The following is a 14,385-nucleotide window of genomic DNA, read 5'->3' on the forward strand; positions in this document are numbered from 1 at the left end:
TTTTAGCTCTATCAATAATGAATTTATAACTTTTTTCCTGTTATCTTCACAGATTTTCATAGATATAAATCAGGCATTTTTTTGATCCAACAATATATCGTTTAAATTGGCTATACTACTAAGCAACCAGTACCAAGTAAAAAATTTTAATTGAAAATTTTTTTTTAGAAGAAGCATCTCCCTAGTTATTCTCGCTCTTAACAAAAATGAGAATAACAACAAGCTTATTACAGTATTACTTCATCTTCATAAATTGACACAATTACTAATGGTTACACATTAGGAAGATACACAGGATGTGCTTCAGATGAGTTATAAATAATAACGAATAAAACATTGAGAAAAATGCAATAACTACTTAGTAAGCTAGTTTACGATTCAATAATAGATATTGTAGATATAACCAATTCAAAAATATTAGAAAAATATCTTTGGAAAGCATTACATAAATAAAAACCTAGAAATGTATGCACAAATTCATTTGCAAAATTCTTTGCTATTTAATAAACCAGTAATTTACAAGGAAATGAATATATATATACAGTTTTTGATTTATAAATTTAGAAAATTTAGAATTCTTGTGGTGATAACATGTCAATACAAGAGGAATCATTTGTGCTCTTCGCAAACAGAAGAGTTTGCCATTTTTAGAATAAAAGTTTAGTTGAAGTTCGATAACTTTGTCGTACTAAATTTCGTCTGCAATTTTTTTCAAGCAATTTCAACTAATAGGAATTAGACATTACGGCATGAGATAAATGTTATGATATTGTCCTCTCCCGAGGACAGACAGCTACGCAAAGGTTAAGTCATTGTTTTTACGCCGTGAAAGAAACTCACTGGTATGGCTTATCAAAACGATGATGATGAAAATTATCATAACGAAGCATTCCTTGCCATGCATTACCTGATGGAACAAATTTTTTGTGCTCGATACCCTTAAAGAAAGATAAAACAAAGCAGCATGATATTTATCTTCGATTTGATCATTACACATTTTTTCAGTCAAGCACATCTAAGACCACACAATCGAAAAAATGTTGGTCATTAAAATCCTCTTAACATCATCAACATACACATTTTTTCATTTGTTCTTCTATTTAGTTGTGAGTTATATGATACATTTTGGAACAAATCATACCATATGTAAACATTTCACAATGTCAAACTATATAATATTTTGATTAATTATTATATTTATCTGCTTCTTAACTAAAAAAGCTCGATAATCCATTCCGTTAGCTTTTTGTGGCCATAGGTAAATCTGTTGTACTTCAGACTTATTTTAATTTATTTAATTTGAAAGACAATTAAAAATTTGACGTTTGGATTATTTTCAGTCTTTATATTTTGATAACGTCAACAGATGATCAGAGTAGTGTTTACATTGTCAGTTGTTGTCGACGCATGACAAACAATTACACAGTGGAGTTAAAATTACCGCGAAGTTTTAATTTGAAAGGTATGTTCGAGGTACAACGATGTTTGAGATACAAGTTCGGAATTTGATCCGGATCAATTTAGTTAATCGGTGATTTCCCTAAGTTACGGAGGTTTGCAGTTTTCATTCTTTCCGGTATTTGATCGTGAGAATAGTTTTAGTGCAAAATCGGTATGAGTGGACAAATCGTTGATGGCTGCTCTCTAACAATCATTAAACATGTAGAATCTGTTCTACAGCTAAATAATTATCATAGAGGAATTAATGCAGTTATTGTAGATCATGTTTTAAAAATGAAATATCCACCCAGAAATTGAACGCGACATTTGGAAACTGTTATCCAAATCTCGTTCTCATTTAGAATCCGCAATCAGCTGATAGGTGATTAACCCGAGCCCAGGTTTCTGAAATAGTCTTTAGTTTACTGTCATTCGTAAGTCACCAATCTGGTTAATGCACCAGTTACTAGAAATATCGATATATAGCTCTGAATTTCATGAGAATCAAAGGGTCAAGGATTTCAAAGATAATAAAGAAAGTTTTAAATGTTTATTTTCATTTTGTACAAACCTAAAAATCTTTCTACATTTTTTAATAAACGGGGCACGGTCCGTACCCAAAATACTACTAATATCAATCAGCATTATCTTATTTTTTTGAATATATATGTTACTGTTAAGTTACTTGCTAGACAAAAAAATCCAATAAGATTAATGCAAATGATGTTTCTATTCTCTACACAACAATAAATTCATAATAATTGATTGGAAATGAGTACACCAATTATATAGAAGTTCTAATTAAATAATTGTATGTTGACTTTGTAAATACCAATGTTTATCGAAGTAATATTTTATGTCAGATACAATTTCCTGAGATAACGGTTCTGTGAAGAATCATAAAGAAAAAGAATGATCTCGAGGATAATTAACGATTTTCTTGATACTCAATCATACTGAAAATATAATAACTTGCATAAACATTGGAATACCTATAATTAGTTGAACTATTTTATTGAAATTTTCACAAAACGTCTTTTATTGATACAGAGACGATTGAAATTTGATAACAACTAGTCAGTATTATGTAATTTTTCACAAATTATTTAAAATTTCCCTTCTTCTGAATTTTCGATGAAGAGGGTAAACAATGTCCCTTGGATCTCGATAATCCCGAAGGATTATAGATCGCGTAAAACATGCTTGAGGTTTGGTCAATCGGTTCCACAAGATTGAATAACAAGTATAGCACTTCACCGTCTGTACAGGCGAGAATGAAGCAACGAAAGAGCGAATTGGGCAAAAGAATGTCATTCAATTCTATTCGACGACGAGTTCCGCTTGACCAAAATAGTCAAAATCAACATTTTTTTGTAAACCGCTAGCCCTAACAATATGTTATAGTAGCGGATCCCTTGATCTTAGTTGACAGCAACACAAAAGTCATTAGGCTAGAACACGTTGTGAATTCTTATTTTCCGGGGTTGGTAAATTCTACTTACGAATCTCACATTCTGTCGACAGTAGTACATCTAGTAACAACATAGTATTAAGATAGCGTACAGTCAAATCCTTAATATTCAAAGACCAAAGTATATTTCTAATATAACAATAATAAACATTTTTATTATTACTTATACTCGACAAATATTGAATTAAATATCCTTTGAAGAGCGTGATATTCATCGACCTTTTTGTCGATATTAACATCCGCAATTGCTCGGAATTTGCAAGGAAAATTTTTGTTTTTATATTTCTTAATTTTTCTTTAAGATTAAGCTATTTTCCCAAAAATAAAACAATCCACCACAACCCCTTCTTTCTTTTCACTTTAATTTCTTATTTCTTGGACCTTTTGATATATTAATGCATCTTAATGTTCTTGATTTTAGGTCTCTTCTATTTTCAAATTAGTTTTTTTTTGATAGTTTTTAAAATAAAGATAAATTTTGACGTTTCGACTTTATCAAAAATCAAGAACATTTAGATGCATCATTATATATATATATATATATATATATATATATATATATATATATATATATATATATATATATATATATATATATATTATATTATATTTCTGATTATTGAAATTATTGATATGTTTCTACTTCCCACAGCATAAGTAAAGTCTTGCTTAATAGAATCTTTAGACTTACATTTATTTTGTAAGCTAAGAAACTAAAGTATTTTCAAAGGCGTATTTATATTATCATAATACTATAAATGCTTCTTGTATCGTTGCAGAAACTCAAAACTGTTATGGAAAAATGTGAAAAAATCCCACCAGAAACCTTTGAATCTCGTTACGATAAAGTAAATGATAGAATATTCTTGCCAACCGTAGACCAAGACGGAAAAATTCTGGGCGATATGGATTACATGGTGCCATCTCCTCCTGAAAGGGACATCTCCACCAAACCTCAACTAACTCAATCTGAGCTAGAAGAATACGCTAGATCATACCAAGAACCAAAATATTGCGATGAAAATATCAAACCTACTCATGGATTGATCGAATCAGGTAAGCATACTCGTTTATTTAAATCATATATTTGCTTCATTCATAAAACCATTAAATTGGAAATTGTCTTAGGTTTAGAAGAGTTTATGGAATACACTCGTAATTACGAAGACTCGCTCTTTGATCCAATGAACACTAAACACGATGGAAATATGTTGACGCACATTCACCAAAAACAGATCTCATACGCGCAGTCCGAAGGATATCATAGTTACGTTTCAAGCACAGATTCGACTTCCACACCATTTTTAGATAGATTAAGAAGAGATAGCGAAGCAGTAGTTAGTAGACCCATGTCTTCCAATACTTGGGATGAAATAACGCCTGAAGATCCAAGCATTAGAAGCGAGGGGCGAGATAGTGTTGTTACGACTAGTTCGGGCAGTGCTTCCTCTAGTGAAACTCTCAAGTGGCACGGTTCTATGAGTGACGTTTCGGTGACTTCTCATAGTAGTTCTCATCATAATTCGAACAGTACAACCAGACAATTGATAGCACATAGTGCCAGAGTACAAACGCCACAGAGACATCATTCGGAAAGCGTTTTATATATGAGCGGAGAAAAAGAGAATTCGTGGAAAGACAAAGAAAGCAGAAACAATAACGCTAATAAACTAAAATTGTTCCCTTTAAACACATACACAGTGCAAGAGAGTGAGCATCAAAATACCAGCCTACCCAATAATTCTAGTAACAGGTATGTATCATGAATAAAATAATTTATCAACATATTTTTTATATAGTTCTATAACAATTATTGTAAAAGTTGTTTTTTTTAGATAGCTTTCATCGCAGTAAGTAAGACAAAGTAAATATGACTAGGTTTATCTACTCGTTTTGATTCGCGTTTTAACTGAATTTTGTAAGCACGTTATTTAAGACGCCTTTTTGAAATTAACAATACTTCCAATTTTTGTATACTGATTGAAATAATGTATATTGGTTATATTTGTGGGCGAATTTTGCCATTAAGGTTGCCGAAATTGACAGTGCTTCAACTAATTGGACATATTCAAGTCCGATGAAAAGGCGACACGCCACAAGTTGCCAATTTGCTTCAAAGTTAAAATAGGACAACTAGAATTATTACTACTTCATCTCTCGGTAATTTCTTATTAATGATTGTTTAATTATTGAGTAGCTGCATAATAAATAAATGTCATTAGATAATTCTCTATTTTTTTAATAAGTGTGATTATAATTTTTTTCGAATATACAGGCATATTCTTAAAAATATTATTTTAACTTCAAAATGGAGACAAAATGAAAATACTTTGAACTTTCCTCAACTTATGTGACTGTACTAGTAAACATTGGATGTTATGGTATAAAAAACGGCTAAATTCTATGAAATCTAACGGAAATTTAAATTTTGAGATAGGCGCGATTGGATATCCATTATTGATCTAGCTGTACAGGTGTGGTTCGTTTAATTTAAATAAACCAGTTGATTTCGTTCAGTACCTCATAAAATTCGACACATATATCATACCAGGCTCTTCAGATCTATGACAAAGATATTTTATAAACGATACATTCACGATGTACAGTTAGATAATTTATTATTGTCAAATTGATAGTTACTGGCATAAAAAAATGACTGTTTGTGATTGGCAAGAATTCCAAATATTCAGAAGGTGTGATTAAGATGAAAAAATTGAAAAAGATATGACACATATTTATAAATTTTCCTTTTCTTTACAGTATGCAGTATCGTGATTGGAATTAAATTGTTTTCAATTCAATGAACATTTACAGCTTTTTTCAACCGCGTCAAAAATAAAATTTCAAATAATATATACAAACATTCACGGACAAAAGAATTTTCGATGGGGGACATGGTTTATACTGAAAACTGTACTAGTCAGATATGTGCCTAAGAGCACCAACATTCGTCCGTTATTTTCACCGCCAATGCAATGGATTATTTCTGCATTTTCACCATCGTCTCAGAACTAACTTTAATGAATCCTATTCGAACCTTCCATCTGACTGAATATCTTATATGCATAATAGAAGTTACGTAAACAACGGACGTCTGTGAGCTTCCTAACTATACTTACTATCATCTTATGCTTTGAAATATTCAATCTTCTGTTATTGTGAGAAAACTTTTTGTTCCATATTTGAACTACCATTTGTTTTTCTTTGTCATCAGTTCTTTTCGTTTTTTATACCTATTTTTTCAAAATTTTCGTATCCCACCTTTCGACCGGCCTTTTTTATTTTAAAACATTTATATTGTTTCATTATAATAGCACTGATATGAATTTTTCATATTTCCATTTATATTTCAATTCTGGAAATTTTGGACTGGTTGATAGAATACATCTTATTAGGAGAGTAATCAATTACGAGTAAAAATAATACTTATTAGATATGGGGGTACCGGTATTATTAAAAAAACATATATATTATAATAAAATATAACAGTAGCATCCTAAAAACAGAAAATTTCTTTAAATAATCGGAAAATTACTTCAACAATATTAGTAGAATGAGAAACTTTGTAAAAATATTAATTAAAGATTTATGTAAAATTAATTATAATAATGAAGAATTCGACAATCATTTTTTAAAATAACTCAATCATATACAACCTATAAATTGATGTGGAATCTTATATTGTCAAATTTGCAACCTTGTAATTATGTAAAAGAAAAAGAAAGTACGAGAGTATAATAAGAGAACAAACACATCGTAAAAAAATGCAATTATAAAAAAATGACGATCGGTGAAAAAACTATGAAACGGCAAGAAATAAAGGCTGGGAGTTAGTTAGGAAAAGTAAATAAAGAATCCTGAAGTATGAATAGTGACTGAGAGACCCTAAACAGGAGTTACCAAAAGTAAATGAATAAATCCTGAAGTATCACTAGTGACCGAAAGATCCTAAACAGTTAGTTACGAGAAACAATAAGTCACGGGTAGAAAGTTATGGAGTCAGTTAAAAGTTAATTAAAACAAATAAATTCGGAAATGTACATAGTTACCCAAAGATAAAAGCATCTAGTACGAGTTATTGAAAACAAGCAAAGTGCTGAAACGTGTAGTGGGAAATATATTCGACTGAACTGTCAACGAAACTCCGTAAATATAAATATTCATCACAAATAATAGTATATTTTTCAAAACTTAATTGTACCTTGCAACATCTGTAGCAAATGATAGATTCAGAATAACAATTTAAAATTTTTTTTTTGATATTTGATCTAGATCATTATCCTCGAAACAATACTGTAACTGTAAACACAAGTTGAAACAAAATTTGGATATAAAGTTTCAAATACTATTATAAAACCCACAGAGGGAAAGAAATGCTCTTCGTCTAATAATTCAAGTATCGCTAATTTACTAATAAATATTAGGTAGATATTTTTGGAGAACAGGGAGAATCCAAACTTTAAAAATAATGTAATTATTACAACTACCCTCGTTAAATTTGTTTTCTGTTATTTTATATCGTGTACGATAAATAGTCTAGCCATCGGGAAATCGGGAAATAGCGGGAAAAAAGCGGGAATTTTTTGGCAGCGGGAAAAGACGGGAAAACAACGGGATTTTTTTTCGAGATCGGGAATTTTCGGAGAAATGCACAGAAAGTTGTAGTTTCAATACATAATTTGCTTCCTGCTAGCAAAATTGATATAGGATTTTCAACTAAGAGCGCATTGAAGAATGCTAAAATCAAGCCCTCTGGTGAATTATTGACTAAATTCATGATTGATTGTAAGAATTGTTTCGTTAAAATTATTAAAAAAATTCAAGAACGATCACCTCTATTGTATAAACTTACAAAGTACATAACTTGTGTGAATCCAAATTTAATCGCACGTCAATCCAACGTAGCTCTACAGCGACTTGACTCTTGATTGGCTGTTCTGGTTGACACGAACAAGTTGATTTCTAGCTCGATGGCTGACAAAATAAAAAAAGAGTATCGAGATATTCTACAATTTTCTAACACCATTCAATCCAAGAAGATATATAATCGAAGTGTAAAAAGGCTTGATAAATTTTGGATAGAATTGATAGAAGATTCCGGTTTGACCTGCCCGAACTTGATTAATTTTCTAGAAATAATTTTCATTTTATCTCATGGAAATGCAGCAGTTGAGCGCGGATTTTCCGTAAACAAAGAGGCAATCGTTGTAAATCAGGCGGAAAACAGTCTAGTTGCCTTGCGCATCATTTATGATGCAGTTACTGCGGCAGGGGGCATCAAACACGTATCTATCACATCTAAAATGATGTTGAACGTGCGAATGGCGCATAGTAGATATGTGGAGTTCTGTCAGAATAAAAAAAATGAAGATGCACAAAAACAAAAGGAGTCTAATGAAAGAAAAAGAAAAGCAGAAGAAGTTAAAGAATTGAAAGCAAAACGAAAGAACTTGTTAGAACAAACATCAGCTTTAAATGACCAAATCAAAAATTTAGAAAAGAATAAATAAATGAACCTATTGTGATTCGCTATTAATATAAGTAGTCATTAATTGAATAATATATTTCATTTATATTTTGTTATGAGTAACTAATATGTATCATTCTTCCTGAAAAAACAATAAAAAAGCGATAATTATTTTTTTTGTATTGAATGCTATTGTTTATTGAATATTACTAAAAATTGGTTTACTAATATCGGGAAAATTAGAAAAAGTTGTCGGGAAAAAGCGGGAAAACTGCGGGAATTGAGATGCACGTCAGGTCTAGACACCCTGTAAATACGTCGCGATTGGAGCCCAGCTTTTCCTCTTCTTATTCTCTACTCTATAATAAGAATTTATCTGTACAGTAGGAATAGTGATTGGTGTTTATTATATTTTTTCCGCATATACATAAATTGAAAAGGAAAAGGTAGTTCTACTGTAAATAACCTTCACAATATACAAAATAAAAAATTAAAAAATAAGTGAGGAATTCCACAGCTAGTGAGTAGGTTAACAATCAATCAATTAGGTTAACACTGTACAATTCTTACTCTTAGCTTTAGGAATTTGAATATAGGAAGTCTGTAGAATAAAATATTTTCTAAAAATGCAAAAATTATCCTTATAAAGTAGATACGTCTCATTCAGGATTGAATTTTGTAAATACGTGTTTCAATTCGATTTAATTATGATAATTTAAATAAAAATTCCATTGATCATATCCACCGGCAATCATGCGATATTGTTCAGATGAAAATCTACATTGCAGGCAAATATCAAAAAACAAAACATGGGTTGATTTTGTGGAAAATACTATTATTGGTATATATTATCTTATTGTAATATTCATACACTGTTTACACTACCACTACGCCAACACTCAGAATTACACTATCTGACGCACGTTCCGATAAGTTATCGTCTTCGGAGATCGAAGGTAAACTGTAATTTATTTTCTATAAAATGCATTATTACCTGATCCAACAATATACACCGCAAAACGTGGTTTCAATACGATAGCCGCATTTCACAACAGCGGTGTTCAAGTTGTTATACAGAACATTTCCAAAACGATAGATTGATAGAAAAGACACAGTAAAATAGCCTTTCATATCAACCGATATTATTCAATTTAACTTTTTTTACTGGGTTATTTTTATTTTAAAGCCCAAACTAACAGACCTGACAATATCCTTGGTCTAAAAATCTGAATTATACAGAAAATTTAAAACATTTAATACCAGGGTCATTATTTGGTATTCTATGGTAAACAGTACTGTAAAATCTTTCAGCACTGTAAAAAACTGGTTTATAGTAGCGGTCCTTCCAAACCAAACGTCATGAAGATCATGCAACAACAGTTGTTGTACTATACAATGCTGATGCTCTGTATAAACGAACGAAGCAAGTTCGTCTAATAGGATACAGACAACTTTAGCTCAAACTGTAGAAGTATAATGATTTCATGGAATATTTTTAAAAATTTTGAACATGAATCCTCATTTTTTCTTTTATTTGTTAGAAATTTTAGAAGAACCCCGTACGACTGGAATGCTTACATTTTATCTCTATTCATTAAGCGTGCCTTGTTATACAGTAGTTATTGGAGGACACAATACCCAGTACTAATTTTATTTTCAAGTTTTCCAAGACATCATTTCTATGACAGATACTGTATATTATTCATTTACATAATTTAAGAAACATCTTAATAATTTGCTCAAAGGTAGTAAGAAACTCCTATATTAGTGGTATATGGTTTTTTCTGTTCAAAATATAATATTATTTGAACCCTTTTCTATTTTTGGTGACCAGTGAAACATACACCTTGAATATCGATCCGATAGTTTACTCCAATAAAATCAATCGAGCGTTGAGAACCTTGAATCATAAGTGATGGTATTTAATTTTATATTTTCCAGTCAAGCGTTACATGGTGAATAAATGGAAACGTATAAAATGTATTTTGTATGCCCAAGATTAACTGATTTATATAAAAGAGAGATAAAGTTTGACGTTTCGACTTTTCTTTAAGTCTTTATCAAAATTTATCTTTCTTTTTAAAATTATCAAAAAAAAACTTATTTTAAAACAGAAGAAGAACATTTAGATGGATTAATATAAACGGTCTAAGAAATAAGAAATTTATATATATATATATATATATTAGGTCTTTTTTGTTTAAAAATTAATTTTTTTTCAATAATTTTTTCTCTTTATATATACATATGTATATAGTTCACCTTGTTTCTACATAAAATAATTAATAGATTTCCGAGATGGGTAATGGATATTTTACGATCTCCTAAATTTAACTAAATTTAATTACAATTTTATGGTCATATTTGAAAATATCTGATGGAAATTCTATTTTCAGGTTATCAATATCACTTCAGTCGGCGTTGTCGGTGGCCGATCGAATAAGCGAATTAGAAAAACAACATAAATACTCTTATTACGATCCAGAGAAGAAGCACAGAGTTCCAGATCCGACACTTAAAGCTATACAAAAAAAGGCTTTATTATCATTTTACGAAAGACATAATAATCCGAATAGCAAAAGTTCTTGGAGATCCGAACCACAATTAGCTCAGGTTGCTTTGACTCTGCCGCCACCTCCACCGAAAATAAAAGTACAAATGCCATCGAGACGAGCTTCATCAGCATCGGATTACGCTTCTGGAGGTAACTCGAAGAGAAGTAGCTTAGCATCTAGTTTAGAAAAGGCTGACAGCTTCTCTAAGATCATACCGCGTCATCAACACAGTAATTCTTGTGGAAGTCTGTCAACTGACATGCTTGGACCTATGATAATAGGACCATCCATATCAGTAGACGATTACGTACCCGACCTTCCTCCTGCTAGACCACCTAAAAATCCAAGCCTGCGAAACGCATTTCCAGATTTATTTCTGGATCAGAGAGTCCCAAGTCCAGATCTACCACCACCTTCACCTCCCACTGTGCTAGAAAATGAAGTGTTCAACAGCGACGAACCTCTCCCCCCTCCACCTCCTGAATGCGAGCCGGACTGGCAAGAGGCTTTTAAAGACCGACTACGAGAGAACAGTACTGGTAACCAAGTACCAGCACCACAAGTACAAAAGAATTCTAAGAAAGAAGCAAAAGTGATTCAACAGACTGTTGGTAAGTCTTCTTTATTTATCTTAGTTTGTATGTCATAAACTATGATAAATTGAGGCAATCATGATATGAATGTGCGGAAAGTAATCTAATCACGTTTTATAATGTTCGCAAAATGAACTAAGTGATCGGGTCATAGCCAGAAAATGTACCTTTTATCATAGTATACCTTTAGGTAAATGCGACGGATTGTTTTTTGGTTTGAACTTTGAAACTTATTGATTCACTATACGAGTATATAGTTATTAGTTATTAATTCTTAAGATATTTTGCTGATGTTTGTCGGGTTCGTATTTTTTTGGTATCAAAATTTGGTTTGAAATCAGAGTGTGTCGGTAAACCAACAATAACTTGGATCAAGTAGTAATAGTTCGTTTCCTTATGGTAGCTATATACTTATGAAGTACTTGAAAATTCTTAGGTTTACCAGAAAGATATCTAAGGAACTCGTCAGTACGTTCATCTATTAAAACCAAGTCCACTGATCAGATATTTCATCAAGTGAACAGCAAACCTTATACCAGCAGACATATTGAAACACCAACTAGTAAACCCGATCAAATACTAGGCTTTCCGAATCAGAGGGGTTATCAAGAGAGGTCAAGTACCAGGTAAGAAAAAAGTTCAATGTTCATGTTTATAAAGTGGTAATAACTTCTCTATACAAATTTGTTTTGAATTTTGTTACAAATGAGGGCGAGTGAAAATGATAAAAATGACAGGAACATGTGAAGAGTAGAATATTTCTTTTATTTTTATAACTGGTTAATAAATTTATCATAGAAAATTAATAAATAATGTTAGTATTATAAAAATTTTATACTTTTATTCATTCAAATGCATTAACAAGGAAGCTTATGCAGTTATGATGGAAAAAATATATCAAGTGAAATAATAGCAGATAATCAGTGAATATATTTAAATAAATAGTGGTAATTTTATTGGTATTATAATATTAGATTTTTTATTATTCTTGCAAGTCTGCAATCAAGAGTAACTTAATATTAAAAGACTCAACTCTTATTTAGCAGAAAACTAGACCAAGTTCTATCAAATATAATGGGATTAATGTTATTCATTGCAATAATACAATTTAATTCGTATAACATCTGTTTATTATTGTTTTTAGGTATCCCAGTAATCATAAATTGAGTATGATTGGAAACATAGCTGCTAGTCAAAAAGTAAATGGAGTATCAGAGCAATGTAGACCAGAATCCCTAGGATCTCAAAATAGACCAGAAAGTAAACAAATCAAGATGACTAGCGAAACTCATCGGGCACAAAGAGCTTCAATATCAGAAAGTCCAGGTAAATAGTATTATCAAGAAAATATTGCCCAGTTTCCCAGATTTATTTTTTTCCTGATTGTTACAATATAATCTATCGATTTGTTAATACTGATAGCGAGAATTAATATATGTAACTTCTTTTGATTGAACTTTGTTTTATGTTATTGTATTAGTACCTTCATGCTACTTCCCTTTAGAATAAACTCTGCCGCTTTCGTAACAATTACCTGTCTTCCTGGAATTTACTTGTATAATACTTGTGTTTTCACTTCTTAGCACTTCTTGACAGTGCTCAGTCACTAGCTTAATGAAAGTTCTTTATTGAATTCCAAGAAATTTGATCAGTGAATATCTCTTGACTTCCTTTTTCTGTTAACTTCCAGCTATTAATACACACATGTTTATTATACATCAAATCATACCGATTGATTTTTAAAATTGAATTCAAATATTGATTATAATGATCTTTTTTTAATAATATCGCAACTTGTGTTATAATATTGTTTCTGAACTAACCTTCATATTATAAGAAACCTCTTTACTTTTCATCCAACCTTAGTTCCCAATTCTTCGATAAGGCTCTTTCCTACATAATTTTGTCTGACTAAGCCATGATACTCCAAAAATAAATATAATTGATATATTACTGAATGGTTCAGTTAAACAAATTGAACCAATAAGAAATGTGATAACAACCCTTCCGTTACTTGAAAAATAAAATCAAATTCATTATTACAAAAATTAAAAGATAAATAATTAAGCAATATCATTTTAACTGCTCATTTTAGGAAAAGAGACTCCACCTCCACTACAACCAAGACAGATGAGGATAAATCAATCAATGAGGGCTAGAATATCAACTGAACATAAGTTGGGATCAAAGGAAGATTATAGAGAACAAAGATCTTCATCAATGTGAGTATTTTCTATGTTTTTATAATTATATGCAACAACTACAAATATTGCTTCTACATATTTTTATTAAAACTACAATAAATGTCAAAATTTAATATGAATAATGAATAGATCTATTTACTGTTGCATTATGACCTTCATATTTCATAATACTCCTTTCTCAGTATTGTGATATATTTATTGTTACGAAATCGTCCACGACATGGAACGTGAAGCTGGTTAACGCGGTTATGATGGAAGAGTTTAAAGTTAGTAAAATGCGGCTTCTTTGATATGGTTTTTGCTTACACTTTTTTTCATTATTGAACCAATTATTCACCCTAGCAGCTGTCTCAAACATTGTCAACTTATTCTCGATATTCGACGAGAAATTTTACTTTTGACGCTAGCGACAATGTCAATTTTCAATGATAAAAAATAATAGAAATCTTCTAGTCCATATTTACAGAAATACCATGCTGCCACTTTGAGTCGTTCTATTAATTCACTCTTCTTACCGGACGTTTCCATTTCGCGATACTCCAATTCTGCTTTTCACTCTGTCACTTTCAGGTCACAGGTCTCTTATATTGTCTTAAAAGAAAACAATATAAACAAATCGCAGCTATGATGAAAACATGTGAACAAAAACAATATC

At 30.9% G+C, this 14,385-nt stretch overlaps 1 protein-coding gene across 2 annotated transcripts in view; it reads left to right on the forward strand.

The window, feature by feature from the left end:
* The window catches only part of LOC130446600 (protein Shroom-like), a 225,307-nt gene that overhangs the window by 92,963 nt on the left and 117,959 nt on the right, over window positions 1–14,385 (forward strand). For both annotated transcript variants that reach the window (XM_056782962.1, XM_056782963.1), the window contains exons 4-9: window positions 3,691–3,967; window positions 4,040–4,664; window positions 10,775–11,544; window positions 11,963–12,152; window positions 12,671–12,852; window positions 13,622–13,748. In XM_056782962.1, the coding sequence (XP_056638940.1) occupies window positions 3,691–3,967; window positions 4,040–4,664; window positions 10,775–11,544; window positions 11,963–12,152; window positions 12,671–12,852; window positions 13,622–13,748 (2,171 nt within the window). The remainder of the gene's footprint in view (window positions 1–3,690; window positions 3,968–4,039; window positions 4,665–10,774; window positions 11,545–11,962; window positions 12,153–12,670; window positions 12,853–13,621; window positions 13,749–14,385) is intronic.

Source organism: Diorhabda sublineata, chromosome 7, assembly GCF_026230105.1.
Source record: "Diorhabda sublineata isolate icDioSubl1.1 chromosome 7, icDioSubl1.1, whole genome shotgun sequence".
Taxonomy (NCBI): Eukaryota; Metazoa; Arthropoda; class Insecta; order Coleoptera; family Chrysomelidae; genus Diorhabda; species Diorhabda sublineata.